The following is a 27,723-nucleotide window of genomic DNA, read 5'->3' as shown; positions in this document are numbered from 1 at the left end:
CGGTATAGAAATTGGATACCCAAAGTTGGGGGGGGGGATAAAGGCAGGAAGTGGTTGGCTTACAAACTTTCATAGGTGGGGGAATATATTCATAGGATTATAGGATTGAGGTATAGGTGTTACTTACCTGCAAATGTTAGGAATAGGGTTTTTTGTTTTCTTCACTTATAAAATGTTATGTTTAAATGAAGGTGGCACATTTTTAATTGTATGCATTTTAGTTTTATCCTATTAGGTACAGATATGATTTTATTATTGTTTGTTTGAAAGTTATATATATATGGCTAAAGAATTGTGTACAGGTACCAAGTTGGCAAGGGGTGGATTGTGATAGTGAGGTTTATTGTGCCAACCTGGCCAATACACACATGTGGGATTAATTGAGGTGTGAAGAGATAAATGGCTCGGTGAGCCTTGCGTTTCTTGTCTTTTGCTCTCTGATGGTTGGACCAGTGTGTGGCTGCTTTAGCTAGTTCTCTGCCTCAGCTTGCAAGTCTCACTTACTGTGAGACATCCCTGAGGGGAAGTCACATGGACCTACCCTGATGCAGCCCTTGGTACTGGAAAAGCCGTGTGGAGATCCCTGCCAGCACTGAGATGCTTACACGCTCACTAATTCGGCTTTCCTCCTGTGAACTTTTATACTTCACTTACATGACTGCTTGATTGAAAACAAACTTTTGAGACCCTGTATGTTAGTCTGGGTACTTTAGAGAAACAAATCCATAGAAACTCATGTATTAGAGAGAGTTTTATATATAGGTTAAGTGCACATCAAGAAAACATCCCAACTCAGTGCTGCCCAAGCCCACAAATCCAACAAAAACCAATTAACCCATATGTCCGACACCAATCCACAAAGTCCTCCTCCATCTCACAAAACAGACACAATGATGATGACTTCAGGAGGAAAGCTGAGTCAGTGAATGTGTAAGCATCTCAGTGCTTGCAGGGGTCTCCAAACGGGTGATCCAGCACCCAGAGCTGCATCAGGGTAGGTCCACGTGGCTTCTCTTTCAGGATGTCTTGCAGGAAGTGAGCTTGCCAGCTAAAGCAGGGAACTGGCTAATGCAGTTGCATCCTGGTCCGACCATCTGAAAGCAAGAGAGCCGAGAACTAGAAAGGCAAGGCTCACTGGGCCATTTATCTTTCCACCCTTCAATTAACCTCATATGTGTTTATTGGCCAGGTTGGCACAATAAACTAACTACCTCACCTTGGATACTATTATTTCTGATATCTGGGCACCATCTAGTTTCTTCATCACACTTTGCTATAACACCAGTATTTTCTGTGATCTGTTTATGAGGAGGCAAGTGTGGCCATGTCATAAAAATGAATTGTTCTTGGATTAATTGTAATTGGGACTACAAAATCCCCAAACCCCAAAATCCATTCAAGCATCTATGGTTTATATTTGTCTCTGGTTCATCTTAGAGACATCATTGTCATTTTCTGGTAGAGGATATCATCAATAATTTCCCTGGGGTATCAATTTCATGGCTCCCAAGACCATGTTTACTCATTGAGACCTTATAGGGCAGGGTAGAACCTCCGCTATGGGTTTCTGAGCCTGAAAATCTTCACAGGAATAGAAAGATTTATCTTTCCCCTGTAGAGCTGGCCAGTGGTTTGAACTGCTGACCTTGTGGTTAGCAGCTCAACATGTAGTCACCATGAATTTATAATGTCATTAGTTTAGACAGTGGTATAGAATTTTAAAAACTGTAAATAAAGGAAATTATATGAGTATAGGACAACTATGAACAGCAATACATGAACTATTAATGTGTACAGATTAAATTCTTAATTGACTGGACACTACTTATACCAATTAACAGTGATGGAGCAAATCCAATAATAACCATACACAACAGCAAAGCCATAGCTACCAGTTTAACACATGACATGATAAAGCAAGGAGGGCATTAAAATAATAAATATATAGTAATTCCCAGCCAGAATTCACTGAGTACCCACAAGGTTAAGAGATTCTAACCAAAGTTCAGCAACTACTGGTACTATGCCCTTGGGCTCAGTTTTCTACTTCTCCCACTAGGGAGTTTTAGTGTTAAGTCCAATGGCTACAGATGAGTTTGAGGTAAAGCCCAGTTCACTTAGTGAGGTTTTCATATTGAGTCCTTCTGTTGTGGCCTATGAAGGATGTTGTGAAGCTCAAAAACCAACCAACCAATCAAACAAACAAACACACAAACAACAGACTCTAAAGTTTCAGTAGTCTATAACACATGGCCTGAATCATCTTTGAATTATTTTTGTTGTCAAAAAGTACTGGCTAAGTATTCCAGCACAGGCAAAGCACTGGGTGAGTGCAGCGGAACAGCAAGGGAATGGGACGGCAAGGTCCCCAGGGAATGCTGAAAGTGGACTTTGGGGCCAGGGCGTGGTGCCCCAACAGACTGGGCTGGAAAACACTCCTAAAGGCCAACAAATGATCCTTGAACTAACAACAAGTTTTTCTTTCTTGTTGTGTTTTATTCTTTTTCAGTGGTTTGTTGTTGCTTTGTTGTATACTCTTGCTTGGTTTTTCTCTGTCTTGTTTTTGTGCATGTTATTATCTCCACAGGTCTGTCTAAATAAAATAGGATGGATGAACAATATGGAGGAAAAACAGTGGGACTGACAGTTCCAGGAGGACATGGGATAGGGGGAGGAAGGGGGTAAGGAAGTGGTGTTAACAAACCCAGGGACAAGGGAACAATAATTGATCCAAGGTGGTGGTGAGGTGGGTGTGGCAGGCCTGGTAGGGCATGATCAAGGGTAATGTACCGAAGAGGTATAACTGAAACCCACATGGGGATGAAACATGATAGTGGGACAGGAGGAAAGCCAAGGGAAATAGAGAAAAGAGCTGGGAGGCAAAGGGCATTTATAGAGGTCTAGACAAAGACATGTACATATGCAAATATATATATGAGGATGAGGAAATAGATCTACGTGCCTATATTTATAGGTTTAGCATTAAGGTGGCGGAAGGACATTGGGCCTCTACTCAAGTACTTCCTCAATGCAAGATTACTTTCTTTTATTAAATTGGTATTCTATGATGCTCACCCTCCCTACACAACCACTGAAGACAAAGTGGGTGAACAAGCAAATGTGGTGAAGAAAGCTGATGGTGCCCGGCTATCAAAAGATACAACATCTGGGGTCTTAAAGGCTTGAAGATAAACAAGTGGCCATCTATCTCAGAAGCAACAAAGCCTACATGGAAGAACACACCAGCCTGTGTGATCATGAGGTGCCGAAGGGATCAGTTATCAGGCATCAAAGAGCAAAAAATCATATCATTGGGTGCACACCTCCATGATGCGGTCGCTGAGGACAAATGGGTGCATAAGCAAATGTGGTGAAGAAAGCTGATGGTGCCCAGCTATCAAAAGAGATAGCGTCTGGGGTCTTAAAGGCTTGAAGGTAAATAAGCCGTCATCTAGCTCAGAAGCAACAAAGCCCACATGGAAGAAGCACATCAGCCTGTGCGATCATGAGGTATCAAAAGGATCAGGTATAAGGCATCACCAGAACCCAAACTCTTACCATAGTGAATGAGGGGGGGAGTGTGGAGTGGCGACCCAAAGCCCATTTGTAGGCCACTGGACATCCCTTTACAGAAGGGTCTTGGGGAGGAGACAAGACAGTCAGTGTGCGATGTAGCAATGATGAAAAATGCAACTTTCCTCTAGTTCCTAAATGCTTCCTCCCCCCCTCCCACTGTCATGATCAGAATCCTACCTTGCACGTCTGACTAGACCAGAGGATGTACACTGGTACAGATGGGAACTGGAAACACAGGGAAGCCAGGGCGGATGATCCCCTCAGGACCAGTGGTGAGATTGGCGATACTGGGAGGGCGTAGGGAGGGTGGGTTGGAAAGGGGGAACCTATTTCAAGGATCTACATTTGACTTTCTCCCTGGGGGACATACAACAGAAAAATGGGGGAAGGGAGACATCGGACAGAGTAAGATATGACAAAATAATAATTTATAAATTATCAAGGGTTCATGAGGGAGCGGGGAGTGAGGAGGGAGGGGATAAAAGAGGACCTGATGCCAGGGGCTTGGGTGGAGAGCAAATCTTTTGAGAATGATGAGGGCAATGAATGTACAAATGTGCTTTACACAATTGATGTATGCATGGATTGTGATAGGAGTTGTATGATCCCCTAATAAAATGATTTTAAAAAAAGTATTCCACCACAATGTTCAAGGAGTGGTGATAAAGGGCATCCTTATCTGATTCCTATTTGCAAGGAAAATGCTCTCAACTTCTTTCTATTGAATAAGATAACTATTGGTGGTTGATTTTGTGTAGATGGTTTTTATTGGAGATATCTTCCTTCTTTTTCTATTTTTCTCAGTGTTTTTACAAAGAATGAGTTTTATATACTTCTATATGCCTTTTCTGCATTAATCTACATCAATCTGCATCCATCATCAAGATCACTTTCTTATATTTTGTTTACGTGGTGGTTTACATTGACTGTTTTTCTAAAGTTGATCCATCCTTGTGTTTCTGGTATTAGTCCCGCTCAATTATGTATTCTTATTTCATATATTGTCAGATTCTACTGTCCAGTCTTTTTTTGAACAGTTTTATTGGTATATAATTCAAATATCATAGAATCCACTAGTTCAGTCTTACTGAAAAGAGTTGGACAATAATCACCGTAGTCAATTTTAGAATATTTTTCTATCTTAAACTCATTGTTTTTAGCTTCTCATTTCTCCGCAACATCCATATTATCTCCTGTCCTACACGCATGCTTTTTCCATGTGGAATTAATTGATACCTCACTAAGATGACTGGCTGTTTGAAGATAAGCCCTTAAGACCCCAGCCATTATTCCTTCTGATAGCAGGGCTTCATGCAGTTTCTTCACCATACTTTTCTATAGCAAAGTGATTTCGTCATGAGGTAAGAATCAAGAAGGGTTGTGTTATTACAATTAATTGTCCTTAGACATGAAGATCAGGATTGAAGCCTTCATATGAATTACAATTCAATATAAAGAAGACTAAAATCCTAACAACTGGACCAATAGGCAACATTGCAACATTGTGATAAGCAGAGAAAGTTTGAAGTTGTCAAGGATTTGGGCTTTTTAAAAAAAAATCATTTTATTGGTGGCTCATATAACTCATCACAATCTACACATACACCAATTGTATAAAGCACATTTTCACATTTGTTACTCTCATCATTCTCAAAACATATGCTCTCCACATAAGCCCCTGACACCAGCTCCTCGTTTTTCCCCCTCCCTCTCTGCTCCCTCCTCCGTCTTGAACCCTTGATAATTTATAATTATTTTGTCATATCTTACACTGTCTGATGTCTCCCTTTACCCACTTATCTGTTGTCTATCCCCCAAGGAGGAGGTTATATGTAGATCCTTATAATCAGTTCTCCCTCTCTACCCCTCCCTCCCGGTATCGCCACTCTCAGCACTGGTACTGAAAGGATCATCCGCCCTGGATTCCCTGTGTTTCCAGTTCCTATCTGTACCAGTGTACATCCTCTGGTCTAGTCAGACTTGCAAAGTAGAATTGGGATTATGATAGTGGGGGTGGGGTGGGAGGAAGCATTTAGGAACTAGAGAAAATTGTAATGTTTCATCGTTGCTACACTGCACCCTGACTGGGTCATCTCCTCCCCGCAACCCTTCTGTAAGGGGATGTACAGTTTCCTACAGATGGGCTTTGGGTCCCCACTCTACACTCCCCCTCATTCACAATGATATGATTTTTTTGTTCTTTGATGCCTGAAACCTCATCCCTTCGACACCTCATGATCACACATGCTGGCGTGCTTCTTCCATATGGGCTTTGTTGCTTCTCAGCTAGATTGCTGCTTGTTTACCTTCAAGCCTTTAAGACCCCAGACACTATATCTTTTGATAGCTGGGCACCATCATCTTTCTTCATCACATTTGTTTATGCACCCATTTGACTTCAGTGATTGTATCTGGGAGATGAGCACACAATTATATATATTTTTTTGTTCTTTGATGCCTGATAATTGATCCCTTCGGCACCTCGTGATCACACAGGCTGGTGTGCTTCTTCAATGTGGCATTTGTTGTTTCTGAGCTAGATGGCCGCATATTTATCTTCAAGTCTTTAAGACCTTAGACGCTATATCTTTTGATAACCAGACTCCATCAGCTTTCTTCACCACATTTGCTCATGCACCTGCTTTGTCTTCAGTGATCATGTTGGGAAGGTGAGCATCATGGAATGCCAGTTTAATAGAACAAAGGATTTTGTCTTTCTTTGATCTACAATCAGTGCTCATGAAAGTAGCACTCAAAAGAGCAAAAGATATGTTGAATTAGGTAAATCTACATCACAAGTCCTCTTTAGAGTATTGAAAAATAAGGATTTTACTTTGAGGAGTAAGTTGTATCTGACTCAGGTATGATATTGCATTTGAATGTGGAACATTGAAGACTGAAGAAGCATTGGTGCATTTGAATTATAGTGCTCTAAAAGAATATTGAAGCACCATGAACCACTAAAAGGACAAACTATCTGTCCTGGAAGAAGAATGGCCAGAGTGTTCCTTAGAGCGATACTTTGAAGATTTTGTCAGGATTGCTCAGTCTCTGGAGAAAGACATCATGCTTGCTAAAGTGGGGGGCAGTGAAAAAGGAAGGCCCTCCATGAGATGGTTTCACACAGTGGCTGTAACAATGGTCTCAAGCAAATGAACAATTGGAACAGTGGTGCAGGACCTGGCAGTGTTGCCTTCTGTTGAGCATAGTGTCAGAACCAATTTGATGGTACCAAAAACAACAAAAAATTTAAAACACTGTTGACAAAAGAAAATTATAGAAGTGTAGGCCAGCCATGAACGACAATTTATAAATTATTGACTTGTACATGTTGGACCTTTAAGTGACTGAACACTATTTATAGTTGGTGATAGTACAAAATTTTCAAAAGTATTCATTCACAACAGCAGAGCCACACGTACCAGATTAATACATGTCACAATGAAGTAAGGAGGGAATTGACATAATAAGCAAATGGTAGTTTCAGCCCACTACTCATTGTGCGGCCTCAAGGCAAGAGATCCAAATCAATATCCACTAGTTCTATGGTTTTGGGATAGCAGTTACCTGCTTCTTTGTGAAGAAGTTTCTGTCCAGGGGATTTCTGTCTTAACTCCGAGTTTCAGGTGAGTTTGAGGTAAAGCCCAGTTCATTTAGTGGGGTTTCCACAGTGAGTCCTTCTGGTGTGGCCTAGGAAGGATGTTGTCATCCTTGAAAGAATAGAGTCTAAAGTCCCAGTAGTCTATAGCACATGACCTGGGTCACCAAAGGCTGGATAGAAATGAGGTAAAAAGTGTCCAATTAGAAACATAATACTGGGCATATTCTTTCCCTGGGTTCTATGTAAGTATTCTTAAGGGTTTTTTCTAGATGGGATGTTCCTCCTCTCTGCTGCCCTATATTTTATTGAGAATTTTTGTATCTGTGTCCATTAGGGATATTGGGTTTTTTGTTGTTGTTTTATCTTGATAGTGCCTTTGCCTGATTTTGGTTTGCACTTGCTTCATAAAATGAGTTTATGAGTTTGTTGTTCTTTTCTATAGATTGTAATGGTTTGTGTAGAATTGGTGCCAACTCTTGTCTGAATGCTTATTAGAATTCTCCAGTGAAGCCATTTGACCCTGGAACTCTTTGGAAGTTCTTAAATGACTTCTAGTCAGTCTTTTGTTATGGGTTTGGTGAGGTTTTCTACATCAATCTGTATTAATTTGGGTAGATAATATATTTGTAAAACTTTGTCCAGTTCATCAAGGTTTTCAATTATTTTGGGAATACAGACTTTTAACAATTTGTTTGTTTGTTTGAAACTAGCTTGTGTATCACAAATACTCAATTTCAAATTTATTTTTTTCCCTCCTTTTATAATCACTCAGGCCCGTGTTTAGATGTGATGGGTAAAGAATCTGCAGGAATTGTAAGGCTGTGACCCTTAACAAATACAAAGGAAAACATAACTATATGTAGTGTGCACAGCCCAGCCCATCAAAATAATTACCGTTCAAACCCCAGTAATGTGATTCTTCTTTAATTACGTTCTGATCCACCCGTCCCCCTTAATGTGCTTTCCTCCATCCCTCACCTCTAGCCTTATCATAGTCTTCTCCTTCTGGTGAAGACCACTTTTTCCTTTATATTTTCGATGTCCTGAAATATTATCTTTATGATTTTGACTAATTTCCTGAACACAATGTTCTCCGATCTTGTCTATGTCATGAGGTATTTGACAGCCTCCTCACTGTTTTTTTTAAGAATGCACAGTATTCCATTGTATGTATGTACCAGTTTGCTTATCCATCTCTCCACCCATAGGTTTTTTTTCATTGTTACCATCTTTTTACATCGGCATGGTCTGAGTGTTTCAATCTCTCCACATCCTCTGCAGTATATATTATTTTCTGTTTTTTAATTTTTTTATTTTGCTAAGAGTGTTGGTGAGAGGCTGTATCCCATCATTGTTTTAATTTATGTCTCTTATAGCTAAAACAAAAGCACTTCTTCATTTGATGTTGACTGCATTGATGTTGTCTTTAGTAATTTGTCTACTCATGTCTTGTCCTCATTTATTGATTGGGTTATTGTGTTTTTCTGAGGTGTTGTAGTTTTCTAAAGGGTTTTGAAATTAGCCCTTTATCTTATATATCATTGCCAAATCTTTTTTTCCTCAATCTGTAGGTTCTCTTTTTACTCTTCTGATGAAGTCTTTTGATTTTGTCTTTTGCAGTGTGGGTGATTTTCATTATGTTTGGAAGTGTTTATGCCATGTATTCGGACCCTTAAACTTGCCTTTATTATTTCATTGATGATCCATATGGTTCTAGGGTTTATATGTAGGTCTTGAATTCATCTTGAGTTAAATTTTATAGATGGTATGAAGTGTTGTCCTGTTTCATTCATTTTCAGGTAGAAATCTATTTTTTCCTATACCATTTGCGGAAAAGCTAATCTTTTCTTTACTTAATGTGTTTGATAGTCCTTTATCAAAAACCAGTGCTGTAGGTACTTTGTTATACTCTGGCTTCTCTGTTCTAATCCATTGGTCTACATATCTATCATTTTACCAATATCAAGCTGTTTTGATTACCATGGATATAATACGTTTTGAATTCGGGGAGTGAAAGTTAATCAATGGTAAAAGTAATGTTGCTTTTAATAGTATTTTGCTTATCCTGGGTTCCTTTCTTTTCTATACATAGCTTGTTATTAGTTTTCCCATTTCTTTGAAGAATTGTATTTGGATTTGGATAGCAATCGAATTGAATTCATCATGTGCTTTCAGTAATATTGACATTTTCACTATACTAAGTTTTCCTATTCATGAGCATGGGACAACCTTCTATTTATGTACCTGGCTTCTAGTTTAAGTGTTTTATAATTTCTTTGTATATGCCGGTGCCAGTCGGGGTTGATGAGAGAAACAAATCTAAAGGCACTCATATATATGTAAGAGAGAGTTTTATATCCAAGAGAAATTGTATATTAAGAAAACATCCCGGCCCAGTCCAGATCAAATCTATAAGTTCAATATTAGCCTAAATGTACAATAGTAGTCCATACATTCCTCTTTAGATTCCACAACCATGCAATGATGCTGAATGAGGAAGATCACAGAACAGTGAGAATAAAGTCGTGTGGATCCAGTAGCAGTGGAAGCATCTCGTGCTGGTATCGGTCTCCATCTCCAGAGATGGCTCCTCCATCTCCAGAGATCTGGCTACTATCTAGCCTGGCTCCATGTGGCTTGCCAACAGGAATGTGAAGCAGAGAGACCTCTAGGAAGGAAGACAGGAGTTCCCAGAATCCTCAGGATAAGACCACGCCCACACAGAGGCATTATTGGCTATGGCCTGATTGACACGCTAGACTCCACCCCTTTGCTCAAGTGGACAGGAGATTATGTAACTGCCACAGGTAGTGTAGCACACAGGTTGAGGCAGAGAACTAGCTAAAGCAGCAGCACTTTGGTCTGATCACTAGAGAGCAAGAGAGACAGGGGAGGACATTGCAGACCCATTTATCTCTTTGCTCTCCAATCATACTTTGACCTGATTAATCCCACATGTTCCTATTGGCCAGGTTGGCACAATAAATTTAACAATCACAACGTCTTGTGTTTCTCTGGTTGTATGTCTCTGGTTATATCTATTCCTTAGCATTTTATCTTTTGGGTACTTATTGTCAATTATATTATTTTTTAATTTCCTTTTTAGGATTCTTTTCTTTAATAGTCAAATATCAAATGGATGTTTGCATGTTGTTTTATAGGTTTCTACATTGCCAAAATTTTCCATTAATTCCAGCATTTTTAAAATAGAGTCGTTTGGGTTTTCTATATGCAGGATTATGTGGTTTGTAAATAAAGAGGGATTTGCTGCTTTTTTTTCCATTTTGGATGCCTTAAATCTCGTTTTGATATCATATCTCTGGCTAATGTTTCAAGGAATGTATGTATTAAATAAGGGTGTTGATAAAGTGCATCTCTGTCTGGTTCCTATTCAGAGGAGAAATGCTTGCAATTTCTTTCCATTAAGTTAGACGCTAGCCATTGGTTTTGAACACACAGCTTTGTGTTATTAAAAAAATTGTACTTGATTTCACCTTTTTGTCTCTATATTTGATGTTTATATTGTCTTTTTCTTTTCCTTTGTTAAGTTTTGTAGTGGTTTGTCAATTCTGTCAATCCGTTCAAAATAACTTTTTTAAAAAATTTAACCTTTTCTATTTACCAGTTCATTTTTATTTTGTCTCTAATCTTTATGAGTTTATTTCGCTTGATGATTGAAAGTTTATGTAGTTGCTCTTGTTCTAGTTTTTAAATAGGCTTAGTTAGGGTGTTCACGTTGGTTTTAACTTATTTTTAAGTTTTGTGTGTGTGTTTTGCTATAAATTACCCTTACACTACTGCTTTTGCTGTGTCACATACGTTTTGGTTTAGCGTGTGTGCATTCTCATTTATTTCTAGCATTTTTTCTTTAGTTTAATCTGTATTTCTTCAGTTACTCAGTAACTTTTAAGCAGGGTGTTATTAGTTTCTGCATGATCCTCCCCCCCCCTGGATTTTCCTATAGTTGATATTGAATTCTATAATATTGTGTTTTCAGAAAATGGATCATAAAACATCAGTATATGTTAATTTACTTATGCTTGTTTTTCTGTCCTAATATATTGTGCATTGTAGAGAATATTCCATGTGCACTGGAATGCATGAATTCTTGGCTGCTGTTGGATAAAGTTTCTGTATATTCTAGGACAGGATGTTGATATATTGTGATGTTTAGTTCTTCTGTCTTTACTGAATTTCTTTTCAGATACTGTCTTTACTTTAGAATGATGCATTAAGCTTTATTGCTATTATTATTGAATTGTCTATTTTTCTCTTAGTTCTATAGGAGTTTGAATAATGTATTTCAAGGTCTTTATTTGAGTGTGCATATATTTATTATGGTTATATCTTCTGGTTCTCTTGTTCCTTTAAGTATTATGTATTGCCTTTTCTTTCATGATAGATTTTACCTTGAAATCCATTTACCAGATATTAATATTGCCCCTCCTACTCTTTTTGGTTGCCATTTGATTGATATATTTCCCCCCATAATTTAATATTTTGTCTACTTTTGCATTTTTTGGTTTCTTTTATAAGTTTTTGGAGGGCTTGTATAACACTTATCACCATCCATCCATCCATTGTGTCAAGCACATTTGTACATTTGTTGCCACCCTCATTTAAGGTTTGTTTCTTAAGCAGTATATTGATGGGTCTTGTTTTCTCATTCAGTCTGGTATTCTGTCTCTTGACTGGCATATTTGCAACTTGAACATTCACAGTCATTATTGGAATGTTTGTCTACAATATATCCTGTTTTCCTTTTGGGGTTTATCCTGTTTGGGGTCCTCCCATATTCCTGGATGTTTTCTCTTTGTTTATGCTGTTTCGGAAATTTCCCCCCAGAATTTCTTGTACTGTTTTCTCTATTAATTCTCTTTTATTCCTGTTTTGGAATCCTAATCAGACATACGTTATTCCTCCTGATAGTGTCCCACATAATTCTTAGGCGTTTTCAGATCCCCTTGCTCTTTTTGTTGGTTGCTCCTCTTGTAGATTGGAGTCAAGTCTCTTGTCTTGAAGCTTGCTATTTTGGTTTGCCATTTTTTTCCAATTCAATTACTCTCTTATTTTTAAATGTTTTGTGATTCTGTTATCTTAGTATTCACCTTCAAGATTTCTATCTTATGTAAGGTTTCTAGTTTTTCTATTGTTCCATAAAACACTTTCTTCATCTGTTGAAAGCACCTGAATATTATTCTTCTGAATTATTTTTCTGGTAGTTCCAGAGCTTTTCCCCATCAGAAATTTCCTTTGACCTTGGGTGTTAGTCACTTGTTTGCATCTCTGTTTCCGGGCATTTCATGTTGACTGAGATTGATAGCTGCCTCAGTGGCATTGTTGTGCAGTTATTAGGGTGGGGAAGGTCGTTAAGTCCCGTGAAGGTAATTGTCTCTGCCCATTGGTGCTGGAAAGAAATAACAGAAACCACAATACTTAAGGAGGAAGAAAGACCATGAAAATCAAAGACAGGAAATAGCAAAAGAGAAAGGAAGCAAGTAGTCTGAAAATTGGGAAAGGCAAAATGGCAGTTTAAGAAAAGACAGGAAAAAGGAACAAACGAGGAGTGGGCTATTGGACATACAGGATTGTGTCAGATCGGGCAAAAACCAAACCAACAAAGACACCAATGATTATAGGGACATGGGGCCTTTCCATTTCCTTGAACTGTAAAGGGGCCAAAGGTTCACTGGTCCACATGTCAGCCGTATCTCCTATATCTCCTGCCAGGGCTGCGAGGCAAAGGTGAAGGCCAGACTCAAGTGGATTTACCAGTGTTAAGAAATAGGTTGTCTCCATGTACCTGTAACCATTTGAACTTGTGAGGGGTACTCACATTTCACAAGCTTGTCTGCTAACCAAAAGGTTAGTGTTTATAGCCCACCCAGCCACACCTTGAAAGAAAGTCCTGTTTGTCTGTTTCTGAAAAGAATAAAAAGGTCATTTTTACAGCCACACAATATTCTCTTGTTCTGTTCACCCAATTGCATCTTGATCTTTGTACAGATTCTGCAAGAACACAATGAAGTTTTATGGAATCCCCATTCTTCTCAAGTTTGTTATGGTCCACACAGTTGAAATTCTTAGCATAGTCAATAAATCACAAGTAAACATCTTTCTGGTATTCCCTGCTTTTAGCCAAGATCCATATGACAGCAGCACTGATAGGTCATGTTTCATATCTTCTTTCGAGTCTGGCCTGGACTTTGGCAGTTCCCTATCAATGCACTGCTGCAACCATTGTTGGATGAGGGTCAGCAAAAGTTTACTTGCACTTGATGTTAATTAATTAAATTAATTAATAATTTATTCATTCTATTGGGTCATCTGTCTTTGGAATGGGTGAAAATAGGAATATCTTTCCAGTCAGTTGATCAAGCAGCTGCCTTACAAATTTCCTGGCATAGACCTGTGCTTCATCAGCTAGTTAATCTATTTCACTTGGTATTCCATCAATTCCTGGAGTCTTGTTTTTAACTACTGCTTTCAGTTTAGCTTGAACTTCCTTCGGTACCTTTGGTACTTGCTCACATGCTACCTCTTGAAATGGTTAAATGTCGATGAATTCTTTTGGTTACAGTGACTGTGAATCCTTTCCATCTTCTTTTGATGTGTCTTGCAGCATTACATATTTTACCCATAGAATCTTTAAGCATTGCAACTTTGAGGCTTGAAGTTTTTGTTTAGTTCTTCCCTTTTGATTTTCAAAATTTCAGGTCGTTGCACATTTCATTATCATATTTTACTTTGTCTTTTCAAACTGCCCTTTGAAAATTTCTGTCCAGATCTTTGACTTCACCTTTTCTTCCATTTGCCTTAGCTCCTCTGTGATTAACAGCAAGTTTCAGTGTCTCTTCACACATCAACTTTGAACTTTTTATTCTTTACTGTCTTTCTAATGACTTTTGCTTTCTTCATGCATCATTATTTGATGTCATCTCACAGTTCATCTGGTTTTATGTCATAAGTGTTAAATGTATCAAGTCTGTTCTTGAGATGGTCTTGAAATACAGCTGGGATATACTCAAGGTCATATTTTGACTCTCATGGACTAGTTTTAATTTTCTCCAACTTTAATCTGAACTTACGTATGAGCAATTGGCGGTCTGTTTCATGATCAGTACTTGGCCTCATTTTAGTTGCTGGTATTAAGCTTCTCCATTGCCTCTTCTCACAGATGTTGTCAATTTGCTTTCTCTGTATTCCGTATGGGGAAGTCCGTGATTGTTGACAAAAGGCATTTGCGATCAAGAAATCGTTGGTCTTACAACATTCTGTCATGTGATTTCCAGCTTCATTTCTGTCACCAAGACCATATTTCCAACTACCACTCCTTTCTCTTTGTTTCCAACTTTTGCATTCCAGTGAATCTCCATTGCACGTTTGATAAACTTCAGACTGAAGACATTGGTAGCATTCCTTAAGTTCATCATCACCACCTTTACTGTTTGGTGCATAAATCTGAATAATAGTTGATTGATTGGTTCTCCCTGCATGTGGATAGATAGAACCTTATCACAGATAGCACTGTTGAAAACAGATCTTGAAATGTCCTTTTTAATGATGAATGCAATCCCACTTCTCTTGAATCTTCCATTCTTGGCATAGCAAATGATAGGATCTTCTGATTCAAAATGACCAATATCAGTCTATGTCAGCTAAAATCTAGGATGTATATCTGTATGTATTTCATTTCAATTTTTAAATGATAACCTGACAGACAAGTAGCAGTCAACTTAGTAGGTCTAGATTTTTTAAAGGTGTTTTTTAAGAATGGAAGCTCATGACAACCCCATGTAGAACAGAAAAACCATGATCTAGTCCAGCATAGTGTTGTTTGCATACTTGAGTCCACTGTTGCAGTCATTGTGTATTTTGAGTGTCTTCCAAGCTAGTGGATCATCTCCTAGCACTGTATTGAATGATAATTTTTTTTGTGACCTGCAAGGCTTTTTATTCCTGACATCTGAAAAAATTTATCCAGATCTTTCGTCCTGGTTTGTTTTAGTCCAAGCACAGATTGCTGAGGCTCCCCAAATCCAATAGCTGGGATTGGACTAAAGGGCTGATTAACAGAATAGAGACCCCCCCCCACACACACACACTAGTCATCTTCCTGCCTTCTGTTAATATGCATCTGGTGCCTTCCTTCTTCCATGAGTGGATAAGGATGCCGAGCATTGTTCAACCAAGCAATGGTGTGAAGCTAAATGTACATCAAAGTCAAGATCTGGTCAACATGTCCAATAATCCAACTCTTTGTGTTTCTGTTTATCCTTCAAATCTTTGCTCTGTTTTCTTTTTCCTACCCTGTTCTGATACCTAGACATGACTGCTGTACTTTTAGCCAGAGGTATTATTCAGTTGCTTGAGTAGGAGTTCAGTGAGAATATTCATCCCCAAGTTCCTTCCTTCTCTCTGAAGGCATAACTTCTGCTACAGCACTGTCCCTCTAGCCACTCTCTTCTTTTGCTTCTTTTCCAGGCCCATAGGCTCCTTGTCTCTGAGCCACAGGTACGAGTCTCCACATGACAGATTTTTTTCTTAGTGTTCCTACAACCTATGCAGTCCTTGATAAATAATCCCTATGGAATCCACTTTATTTCACTAGTTTGAGTGTACCATCTTTCCCAACCAGGACCCAGCTAGTCCACCCATAAAATGTCAAGATCATAGCAACCTGTCTATACTCTTCTGCAACACTCAAATATATTTGACAGTTTTAACCAAGGCTTGATCAACAATTGGGATAAGTTATACCCCTAATGGTATAGTCTTTGCTGGATGTAGCCCTGAGTGAAAACCCTCTTCACTCTGGTGCTCATCAAGAGCCTCTTGTCCGACACTCCTGCATTATTACTTGGTTAATGTCTCCATAGCCTTGTCTTTGGGAGCTAGAGTAACAAATTACTGAGTAAGAATCCACAAGAATTGCTTCGCAGTTCTAGTAGCTGACAGAAGCTCTAACTGATAAGGATGCTTTCTATCCTGTCAGAGGACTACCTAGGCAGATGGGCCCTATTAGATGATGTCAGGTGAGTCTGGAATAAAGGCCTTGAGGTCTTCTATATGTTGTATGAGAAGTCCCTTAGTGTTTAAATTTGGAAAGATACCACATATAATTATAGTGAAATAGGTATTTCTTTGCCTGGGAAAGAACTGAAATCTGTTTTAGAGATGTTTTTGAATCAATGGAGTCCCTGGGTGGGCAAATGGTTAACACACTCTGCTGCTAACTGAAAGGTTTGTGGGTCAAATCCACCCAGAGATTTTTCAGAAGAAAGCCGGGGGATATACTTCTGAGAATGCAGTCATTGAAAACTGTAGGGAGCACATTTCTATCCTGGTATGCATGCAGTCACCACGAGTTAGACTGACTCATTGGCACCAATTGCCTTAATTTGAACCAAATATTTACTCTTTAGTAACCTTCCAGAAGGGAAGTTTGGCTTGCTCTCTTAATTCCTTCCTCATTAGAAAATTAGGATGGTAAAGCAACATTTAGGAAATAGAGGAAAGTAAACTCAAGTTTTATGTTTATTCATCCTGGGGGTTGTAAAAGACTGGGGAAGGAAGGAGACGAACAGGTATGCAAGGCACATATCATTTAACAGCAAATAACAGGTATATAATACATGAATCATTTATATGAGAAAAGCTTTACCAGGGAAGTATTAGTCTTCTCATTCATGTGCACAGGAAATGACAGAGGCGTCTGGTGTTTCTCTAAAGCCCACTGCCTTTCTTACCTTTTTGGTCAGTGCTCAGAGAGGAGCGCTAAAAGTGGAAAATGAGAGAATCCAGGTAAAAGGAAGTTTGGTGCAAGCATCTAGATTCCTGACTGAAAACTGTCTAGCTCACCATACACACATTCGAGAACACAGCGACCTTTCTTTTGCTCACTGATCTAAATAAGGCCAGCCTCAGTCCTCAGTGGGCCTGAGGAACACAGCCTGCCAAATCTACCCACAGTTACGTAGAAGAACCGCTCACCTGCCTGCTCCAAAGCAACCATGGTCGCCTGCTCAATCAAGTCCCGCTCGATGAAGCTCCGGAAGTCTTCACTGTACACGCTAAGATCCGGCAACTGGAATGTGTAAATTGGCATCTCCAAGGGGAACTGCTCATTGTTGCATTCACTTGCCATGTGAGACCGGGCCAATGAGACGATAGCTGAACTGGCGTGGGAGATGCCGCGGGAAAGCCGCTTTTCTGCAGGAGGAGAAGGAAAGATAGGGTTGTGGGTATGGTTGCGCACACATGCATGTGTGCATGCACACACACTCATGTACACACAATGCACACACTAACACATGCAAGCAATTAGCCACACACCTGTGCACATACATCCACACACACTACAAACACAAGTAAATATACAGCACATGAGCAGATATACAGGCATACCTACACACACTCACTGCATATACACATGAGTACACATGTATGCAGAGCGGGCACATGCATATATATATATATATATATACATATACATATAAAACACTTGTGAGTGCACCCTCTTCCAGTGCCCATTACACACCCATATCCTCCCCGGCCAAGCACCTTGACCCTGTGAGTCTTTTTTCTGCAAAAGCTGTTGGGCTAACATTCCCAAGATCTGGCTCATTGCACTTACTCAGTCTGAAGCATGGAATCATTTAGATGGCATGAGCAGCAAGCCCTCTAAACAGGTGTACTTCAGGAAAGCTATAGATCATCAGCATGACATTTGGGACCTTAATTTGTCTCTAACTCGGTACAGGGCAGCTGTTTTCTCCCAGAGTCAAATGATATAAAGGGATTGCTCTAAATTTTCATGTTTTAAACAGAGGTGATTTACTCAAGCTTTATGCATTGTGATTTGGAATTTAACACCAATTCTTTTGTTAAACTAATTATAATAAACACAATCCACACAAAGATCTGCAGAACACATGTGTTTATGTTCTGGATGGATTTTCTTTTGTCATGGCACTCTCAAAATGATGGTCTACTCTGGTCTATTGTTTTTGGGCTTTCTAACCAAGAAATTAGGAATACGGTGCAGTATTTCTCTAAAGAATAATGTGTTACCTTGTTAGAAAGTGAATCACCGAATCTAACTGCCACATGGAAAATAGCCGTGGTTGTTATCTTCATATTGTAAAAGCACACTCCAAAAACCCAGTGTCTAATGACTAATACTTACTATAACACAAGGATTCTTAAATCTGCTGTTAGGAATAGGCTTTCTCTTTTTACTGTCAAGGATTACAATAGACATTTCTTGCTATTTTTTTAAATTACAAGACAATATTTTTGACAGGAAATTTTAATTAGATTAACAGTTAAGAACAAAAAGATAAAAGGACCATTGTTCCCTTATCTTTCACCCTTGCATTTACTTTTAGTTTTCTTTTTTTGATTTCAAGTAAGTGTATTTGTAATATAATATCTCTTTTTTAATATAGTTTTATTTCCATATAATTCAGACATATCCTAGAATTTAACCATTCCATCATAGTATGAAAAGTTGCACAATCATCACCACAATCAATTTCAGAATATTTTCTTTCATCTTCATTTGTTTGTTTGTTTTTAGTCATTTTATTGGGGGCTTATACAACTCTTATTGCAACCCATACATATATCACCCACCCTTCCCCCATCCTGCCTGTATTGTCACTCTCACCACTGGTCCTGAAGGGATCATCCATCCTGGATTCCCTCTGTTTCCAGTTCCTATCTGTACCAATGTATGTCCTCTGGTCTAGCCAGATTTGTAAAGTCGAATTGGGATCATGATAGTGTGTGGGGGGGGGGGAGGGCAGAACCATTTAGAAACTAGAGAAAAGTTGTATGTTTCATCATTGCTACACTGCATCCTGACTGGCTCGTCTCCTCCCCCGACCCTTTCATAAGGGGATGTCCAGTTGCCTACAGATGTGATTTTTTTGTTCTGATGATGCCTGATACCTGATCGCTTTGACAGCTCGTGGTCACACAGGCTGGTATGTTTCTTCCATGTGGGCTTTGTTGCTTCTGAGCTAGATGGCCGCTTGTTTACCTTCAAGCCTTTAAGACCCCAGATGCTACATCATTTGATAGCCGGGCACCATCAGCTTTCTTCACCACATTTGCTTATGCACTCATTTGAATAGATATTTCTTTTAGCAAGGCAGTAAGCCAGTTTATGTTGAGTTAAGTAACTTATGGCAGCCCCATGTGTGTTAAAGCAGACCTTTGCTCCATGGGTTTTATGGACTAGTTTTTTGGAGTGGATCACTGTCTTTCTTCTGGAATGTCTGTGAATAGACAAGACCTCAAATTTTGGTTGGTAGCTGGGTATGTAGTTCTCTTTGACCTTGCACAGAAACTTATAATTACTTATAATTGAAAGTGAGTGTCAGAAAAATCTTGCTGCAAATTATAAGTAAGTTCATGAACTTCTACTCCATTTCAAATTATCATGTTCATTATTTACCCTCCCTATTCTCCTTCCCATTCCCAGAATAAAACAAAACAGGACCCAGTTGGGACTTTGATTAAGATTATATTCAATCTATATGTTCACTTGGAAGAAATTAGCACCCTTATAATATTTAATTTTGTAATTCATAAATGTCATATATCTCTCCATTTTAAAAGTCTAAGGATTTTTTCTTATTAATAGAAATGATGAAATCATCAATATCTTATTAATCTTTTGCTATATATAGGCCTACATACTTTATCTTTCTGTTCCTATGTTAAATTGTTATCTATGTAAATATTATATTTCTTTAGCATTCTATAGACATAGAGGTAGCTCCAATACTTAAAAGCACCCAACTATTAATTTAAAGGGTGGTGCTTTGAAAGTAGCTTTTTTTTAAAATAGCGGCCATAGATCTACCTTCTCACCAAACAACTATAGGAGAATAAAAGGGAGTAAAATCAAACTCAGTGTGAAGACTATGGGAAATGAAGTTTCCATAATGTTAATAAGCTTGAAGCAAACTACTGTTCAGATGCTTCAAGACACTGACTAGATTCTCTCCAGGTTGATGCAGGAATTGGTGACGCATCATTTGGGTCAAGCCTCTACTAGTGTGATGGTTATTAAGTATTCTTTTAAACTGAAATTCAGAGATAGTTCGTGTAATCATTTCTTATCCAAAAATCCAGAGTATAAGAACAATTTGATTCTGTAAGAGAATCCGAAACTAGGCCGAATTCTTCCTAGTGGGGAATCATCATGGCAATCGCACACTTTTGTGACTCTGGAAATAAAGTCAGGTTTCACCAGTGTGCTTATGTCTGCTTTCTGACTACTGATGGAAATATATACTCTGGGGGATTTAATTTAGAACGTAACTTACATTTCTAGTGTGTGCTTGTTGTTTCACATCATCAATTGCATCTTGTTAGAAATCATAATATTAAATCTAAAGAACTTAATGTGTTACCGAGACTATTAACCTTTCCTCTGTGTTCTCAGAAATTTAAAAATGTTAGTAATGTTTTGAATGCAAAGAAAATTTAGAAAATTCTATAAACTAGAGAGTGAATAGGTCATAATCTTTGATTTGAGCCACTAAACCTATACATTTCCAAAATATGATATCCCCAACTATTTGAAAATTCTACTGAAAAAGAAGTATTTTTCTAAATTATCCTCAAATCCAAAAGAACATAAACACTGAAATTTTGACATATAAAATTTTCAATAGTAAAACAATTGAAACCTATAAGATAAAAAAGAAAGGTATAATTTATATACATATACACACAGCTCATTAGCAGCCATCTAAAGGGCAAATGATTTCTCCCCACCCAGAAGAAGGGAGAGTGATAAAATGGAAAGATACAATGAAATAAATATCCCCATGCATCTTGGGCCATGTTGACCTTAGTCTTCACTATCTGAAATCAGAAGTACTAGATGGTGCCCCGCTACCCCTCACTACCAACTGCTCTGAACGGGATCACATTAGAAGGCCCTGGATTGCAAGAAACTGGTGGAACAAAACCCCAAGTCAAAAGAGGCCCGGTTTACTAATCAAAGATGAAGGGTCTCAGTCATCCTACAGGTCTGAAGCTGAATTCAATTCCATGTTAGAATAATAAACCATTTAATTTTAAAATGGCAGCATTTACCCAAGGACAAGAGGTTAGGAAAGAAAAAGGAATGGAAACAGTAAAGACCATCAGGAAGTGGGATTAAAGTTTATAAATCATTGAACATAAAACTGATGTCTGCTCTGTAAACCTTTACCTAAATCACAATACAAAGTTTAAATAAACCAATAGTTCCCACAAGTATTTTAAAGAACAAGGTAAAATAAACCGATAATTCAACCTAAGAAAACAAAAAAGAACAGCAAAATATTACCAAAAGAAATAGAAGATAAAGCAATATGCTAAAACATAATTTTATTATTTATTTGAAAAGTAAAATAAGATGACCATTCCTTAAATGCTAAGCACAACTGTGAAAATAAGCAAGAGAGTAAAAGTACAGTTATAGGAATGATCCACAGGTACTGAAGTATATTATATGCTATTTTATTGTAAGAAAATTGAAAATACAGGGAAAATTAATTTCTTAGCAAAATGTAACTTAACAAATTTGGTTAAAAGGTGGAGGAAGTACCTAAATCAGCCCTTTACCAACTAAAAAAGTCAGAACCAAATCTATGGCAATAAAAAGAATGCCAGTTAAATATCACTTTTTCACAGTGGGTAAAAAGGTAAATAGTTCATTATCTTTTAACAAATAAGTTCAAGGCTATATTATTTAAACCAAACCTTGAGGGAAAAAAGATGAGGCACTACCTACATACTTTTATAATAAAGTCACCAATTTCTTAATACTTATTGTAATTATATTAAAAAACAATTACATACGCTGGACAAGTTATCAGGAAATTCCAGACCCCGACAAAAGACATCCCATTAGGTAGTACAGAAAGTCAGCTTATAAAGAATATTCTTCATAAGATGAACTAACATGTGGCTCCAACATAGCACAGATGGGGAGTGTGGCCGGGGCCTGGCAGGGCTTCATCCATAGTGTTGCTGGAAGTTGCTATGACGGACTCAGTTACACCTAAAAACCATGCTTTCAGAGCAAAACAAGATTCTTCACTATCATTTATAAAATTTTTAAGTTGCATGAAATACCTATAGAACCAAAGGTTCAAACAAATATAGGAGAAGTATTTTAGTAACTTAGATTTTCAGTAAACTTTTTAAAGCAGTGGTTCTCAACCTTCCTAATGCCGTGACCCTTTCATACCACTCCTTATGTTGTGGTGATCCCCCAACCATAAAGTTATTTTCGTTGCTACTTCATCACTGTAATGTTGCTACTGTTATGAATCTTCATGTAAATATCTGATATGCAGGATGTATTTTCATTGTTACAAATTGAACATAATTAAAGCATAGTGATCCATCACAAAACAATATGTAATTATATATTGTGAAATATTTATTTTTAATTACAAATAAATGAAATTTTTCTTCTAGGATGGTGTAATATGGGTAACAGTCTTTCTTCACACCAGTACTTGTATGTGGGTGTGTCTGCATGTGGGCGGACCCGCTTAGAGATGGATAGAGGAGCGGTGTCTCAGTTCCTAAGACCATTGGAAGGATGTGTTTTCTGATGGTCTTAGGCGACCCCTGTGAAAGGGTTGTTTGACCCCCAAAGGAGTCACAGCCCACAGGTTGAGAACTGCTATGTTAAAGGATCCTAAGAGAGGAAACTCACTAGGAAAAGTATCATGGCAATTTAAAGATTTTATACTTTCTTAGCATTAAAGCAGGGGAGGCTGGGAGTTAATGGTAACAGTGTATGAATTATATGTCAACAAAATTATTTTTTAAGACTCTGTGGAAAAAGGAGCCCTAGTGACACAGCAGATTAAGCATCGGGGTTGCTCATTAAAATAAAATGGTGATTTGAACTCATCATTAGCTCTCCAAGTGAAAGAAGTAGTCTGCTTCCATACGAAACTTAAAGCATCAGATGACCTATGGAAAGTTTAACTGTCCTATAGAGTTGCCCTGAGTTATAAAAAGTTGCCCCTTGGCAGAAGTGAGTTGAATTTGGAAAAATATAGTGAAAAACTAACAAGCAAAATACTACAGTGGATATTACACACATAGGTGCACTGTCATGGATTAAATTGTATCCTCTCAAAATATTTGTTAGAAGATGTCTAACAAAAGGGAAGATCATGGTATAAACAAACCACTATTTTGACCTTCCCCCACAAATACAAGAGCTGCCAGAAGAAAACCGCATCTAACTTTGAGGAATTCAGAAGAAAAATAGGAAACCGCAGACAAAGATCAACAAATCAACAAAAAATTGCACACAGTAGGAAAGTTACTTTTCCAGCCTCTGCTCCTTCTCCTAGCTACAATGGGCCTGTTGTAAACTAGGAAAGAGGCCAATGGTTTGCTTCCTCAGCTTTTCACACCCATCAAATCATCACATCTCCTGCTGTACAAAGACAGAACTCCAGCCTTCTGCTTTAAGATCAAGTCAGATCACTTTAGAGGTGCATTTGGAGTATGCCAACATCTTCCCTACTGTTAGCTACAACCCTGTTGCGCAATACTTCCAAAGGCCACTTGCACTGGAGTCTCTTCTCATAGTTTAATTTGACCTATTTCCATGTGTAGCCCAGAGCTAAGGTTTCAGAAATAAATAACACAGACTTCTTTGGGAATTTGGTTGTGTCTACCTACTCCGACTTCGAGTTGGCACTGAGAATTACTGACTGAGACTGCTGTCAGCTAGGAAGCAGATGTCTTGAGGGGAAACTGCATTCACAGAAAAGAGTCAACAAGGCAGCTCTCCATGACGAACTGCTTCAGAAGGCCTGTGTAGTGGAAACTACTCCCATAGTCAGCACTGTATCCGATTCCCTGTGAACCCCGGGGTTCAAGCCTATGAAGCCAACAGGATAGACTTCCTGGGGACCCACTTGAGTCTGTCTGCTTCCTCTTCTGGTCAGTGCTAAGGACTGCTTAGGCTGATATGTGCTGGGAATCTGTTATATTGAGTAGAGCCTATACACCAACCAACATTCTATTGGGCAAGCTCTGATAGCAAGGAGGTGTCCATTTGGAGTATGATTGATCTTTCCCTGACTCAGTTAACTGCCAGCTGTTAGACTAAGGCAAGCTCTCATAGAAGGTTCCCTACAGGAGAGGCAGAAGGAAAAGCACTTAGAGGAGAGCTCTTCCGAAACATCAAGAGGGCCCTGGCACTGTAAAACCAAGCTGACAGGCCTCGGAGGCCCTGCTGGGGAGGAGCAGCCACTCCTCCTTCTGAAACAGGAGAGAGTCTTTTACACTGTCCCTGAAACCAGGTGAGATAAAAGCAGCCCCTACAGAACAAGAAAAGAAATCTCAGGCAAAATCATAAAAACAATACCCAGCCCTGAAGGGGGCTTGCTGGATTTGGCTTTTTTAACTGAAAAACGTGGTTGAAGGAGAAGGAAAAGGGAGTACTAACCAGAGAGGGAATATTGCACCTCCTGGTGGACAGATTGATGAATGCCTAATTTTTCAAGTGAGCCGTGTTCACTTTTATCATGGCTTGCTTTCTGATGTGTTTGGGGGTTACCAAAAGTTGAAAAGAGGGAAGTAGTAAGAAAGAAGCCAACAGTTATGTACAAAGGATACCCAGTAAGACTAAACCTGATTTCTCCTCAGAAATATTAAAGTATAGAATGTAAACTGCTGGGCAGAAAACAAGCAAGCAAACAGCAGACAAACAAATCAGCCAAGCCTACTATTTGTAGAAAAACAAACAAAATAAAACATTTAAAAAAAATCTCATATAAACAGAAGTTTAGAGAGAGTTTATATTCACCAAACTGGACTTACAAAAGATACCAATGGGAGTTCTATAGATGTAAGAGAAGAGCAACTAAAAAGTAATTAAAAGTTGTACATACAAAGAAAGATTCCTAATGAAGAACAAGGGCTATTATTAAGGTATCTAGGCATTATAGTTCCAAGTGTCTTAGCATAATTAATTATAATAACACCAAAAGGTATAGTATTGTTGCATTTGGTACCAATTTACGAAAATAGCACACTACATAAAACTAACAAAACACACAAGAGCAAGTTTTAGTAGAGACCAAAGAGAAAAACAGACTTAAGGCCACCCAAAACAACAAAATGGAAATCTACAAACAGGACTATGTCATCAAAAACTCTGTGACATCATTCCCAAAGAAAATTTTTTTAAAAACAGAGATTTAAATTTAAAAACCGTAGTTCTATATCTCACTAGGAGAACAGAAGAAACCTGTACCAGATTCAGCCTGGTAATTCAGATAGTGGAAGCCAAAGCAAGAAGGCCGACAAAGAAGCCATGGATTCTTGGCTGCATCTGTAGGATGCCTGCAGTTACCACTCGGCACAGTGATCTGGGCCTCAGCAGAGGGAGAGGAAGACATGTACATGGATTCATTGTTATAAAGTGGCACTTCTTTGAACACACTTGAGGTGGTAAGTCTGTGCTAGTGGTAAATGTGATTTAACTTGGGCAGGAAAATTTATAACAATAACTATAAGTCTAGTGTTCAGAGAGATGGGACCCATACACCAAATTTATGTCCAACAGGAATGGTTTAAATCAGCTGGAGGCTAACAGTCAACACACACCTAGATCTCAGCACTAGATCTGGTCCCATGGAAGACGATGGCACCTATTCCTCAGTATACCTGGGGATGAGCTTGCCCTGGAAGAGGACACAATTAGGTGGCTTTGCATGTAGGAAAATTAGTGCGGGAGAATTTGAACCACAGTTCTACATGGCCCCAGAGTTAAAAGACCTATAGCCCACTTGTCAGCTCACAGTCAGAGGTGATTAATTTAAAGAGACTCTGGGCTCTGCTCTAATATTCTGAGTTACCAAAGACAGATTGGGTGGGAAGTCAAAGGCCTTTCGATGTTATCTTTATTATCCAATAAAAGAATAGAGGGAACAGAGTGGATAGTAAAGAGTTGAAATGAGAGGATATTGATTGGTCCATAAAACACAATAAATTATATTAAGCTTGGAAAGGAAACGTTAAAAAAAACTCAACTAAAAAGAATTTAAGCCTCAACCAAATAAAAAGACGAAAAGCCATAAAATCCTATTAAATGGTAAACATAAACCCAAAAACAGTAAAGAAAAAATTGACAAGGAAATCTACAAACAAAATGAGATCAACACAGAAAATTATATGAACAAAGAAACTAATAAAACCTAAAAATATAACAAAATGACAGCAATGAAAACATTCTTATCAATAACAACATTGGATGTAAATGGATTAAACTCACCAGTTAGAGACAGAGATTAGTAGAATGGAAAAGAAAACAGAAGTCAATAATATATTGCTTACAGTAAGCACAACTGTTAAAAAGAATAGACTTAACAAAAAACAAAGGATAGAAAATATAGCAAGCGAATGGCAGTTCAAAAAGGGCAGAAGTAGCAATATTAATTTCTAACAAAAGGGACATTAAAGTAAAAGCTATCATAAGAAACAAAGAAAGCCATTATACACTGATGAAAATCATCTTGATGTCAAACAAGATGACATAACCATAATAAACATCCATAAATACATTTAACGACCCTAAAAATACATTATCAAACTCTTATACAAGTAGAGTTGAAGAGAAAAATAGATAATCATAAAATAATAGTTGGATACTTTAATACATCACTTTAGAACAAAGGCAGATCAACTGGAAATAAAAACAACAAAGATACAGAAGAACACAATAACACAATAAACTCAATCTCATAGACATATTCAAAACACTTCATACAACATGATATACATTTTTCCCCAGTGCTTGTAAAACATACTCCAGAATAGATCACATGTTGGGGAACAAAGCAAACAAATAAATTTTAATATTGAGCTACTATAAACTATCTTTTCAGATCACAATGCTATACATTTTGAAATCAACAACTGGAAGATCAAGCAAAACATCAGACACATGAAAATTGAAGAACAACATAGTTAAACATCACCATGAAATAAATGGCATGCAGGTGGACATAGCTCACATCCTCTGGCTTCCCCATTGCCACAAGGCAGGAGCTAGGAATGCTTCTACACTCTATCCTTCTTTACCAATTCTTACACCAACATTCCTCCCACACCACTCTACATCTAGACAGGATTTGAATGAATTCATTGCAATGGCCACAGAACCCACAGATAATTCTCACAATTAAGGGGATTTATTAGGGAAGTCAATAGGTTACAAGTCAGGATCAGCAAACAGAAAAAATATAGTCATTAGTCTCTTCAGCCAGCAGCTAAGCCAATCTTTCCAGTCCTCAGTCTCTAAGTCACGCAGTTCTTTGGCTTTTGGCTCCAAACTGTCCGACAGTTCCATAATCTTGGGCCAGATGAAGAGAAGGTACCACATTTCAGACTCTAGATCACTGCCCCTCTAAGTCTCCATGCCAAAGGCTCTGATGCATCTGGTCTCAGTGGTCTCCACCACTTTTCAGAGAGAGATCTTAAACATGCTCTTACAA

At 38.3% G+C, this 27,723-nt stretch overlaps 1 protein-coding gene across 2 annotated transcripts in view; it reads right to left on the bottom strand.

The window, feature by feature from the left end:
• OTUD7A (OTU deubiquitinase 7A) overlaps nucleotides 1-27,723 on the bottom strand; it is a 151,957-nt gene that overhangs the window by 67,163 nt on the left and 57,071 nt on the right. For both annotated transcript variants that reach the window (XM_075535611.1, XM_075535612.1), the window contains exon 3: nucleotides 17,171-17,389. In XM_075535611.1, the coding sequence (XP_075391726.1) occupies nucleotides 17,171-17,389 (219 nt within the window). The remainder of the gene's footprint in view (nucleotides 1-17,170; nucleotides 17,390-27,723) is intronic.

Source organism: Tenrec ecaudatus, chromosome 17, assembly GCF_050624435.1.
Source record: "Tenrec ecaudatus isolate mTenEca1 chromosome 17, mTenEca1.hap1, whole genome shotgun sequence".
Taxonomy (NCBI): Eukaryota; Metazoa; Chordata; class Mammalia; order Afrosoricida; family Tenrecidae; genus Tenrec; species Tenrec ecaudatus.
This window is presented reverse-complemented; position numbering and strand designations above follow the sequence as displayed.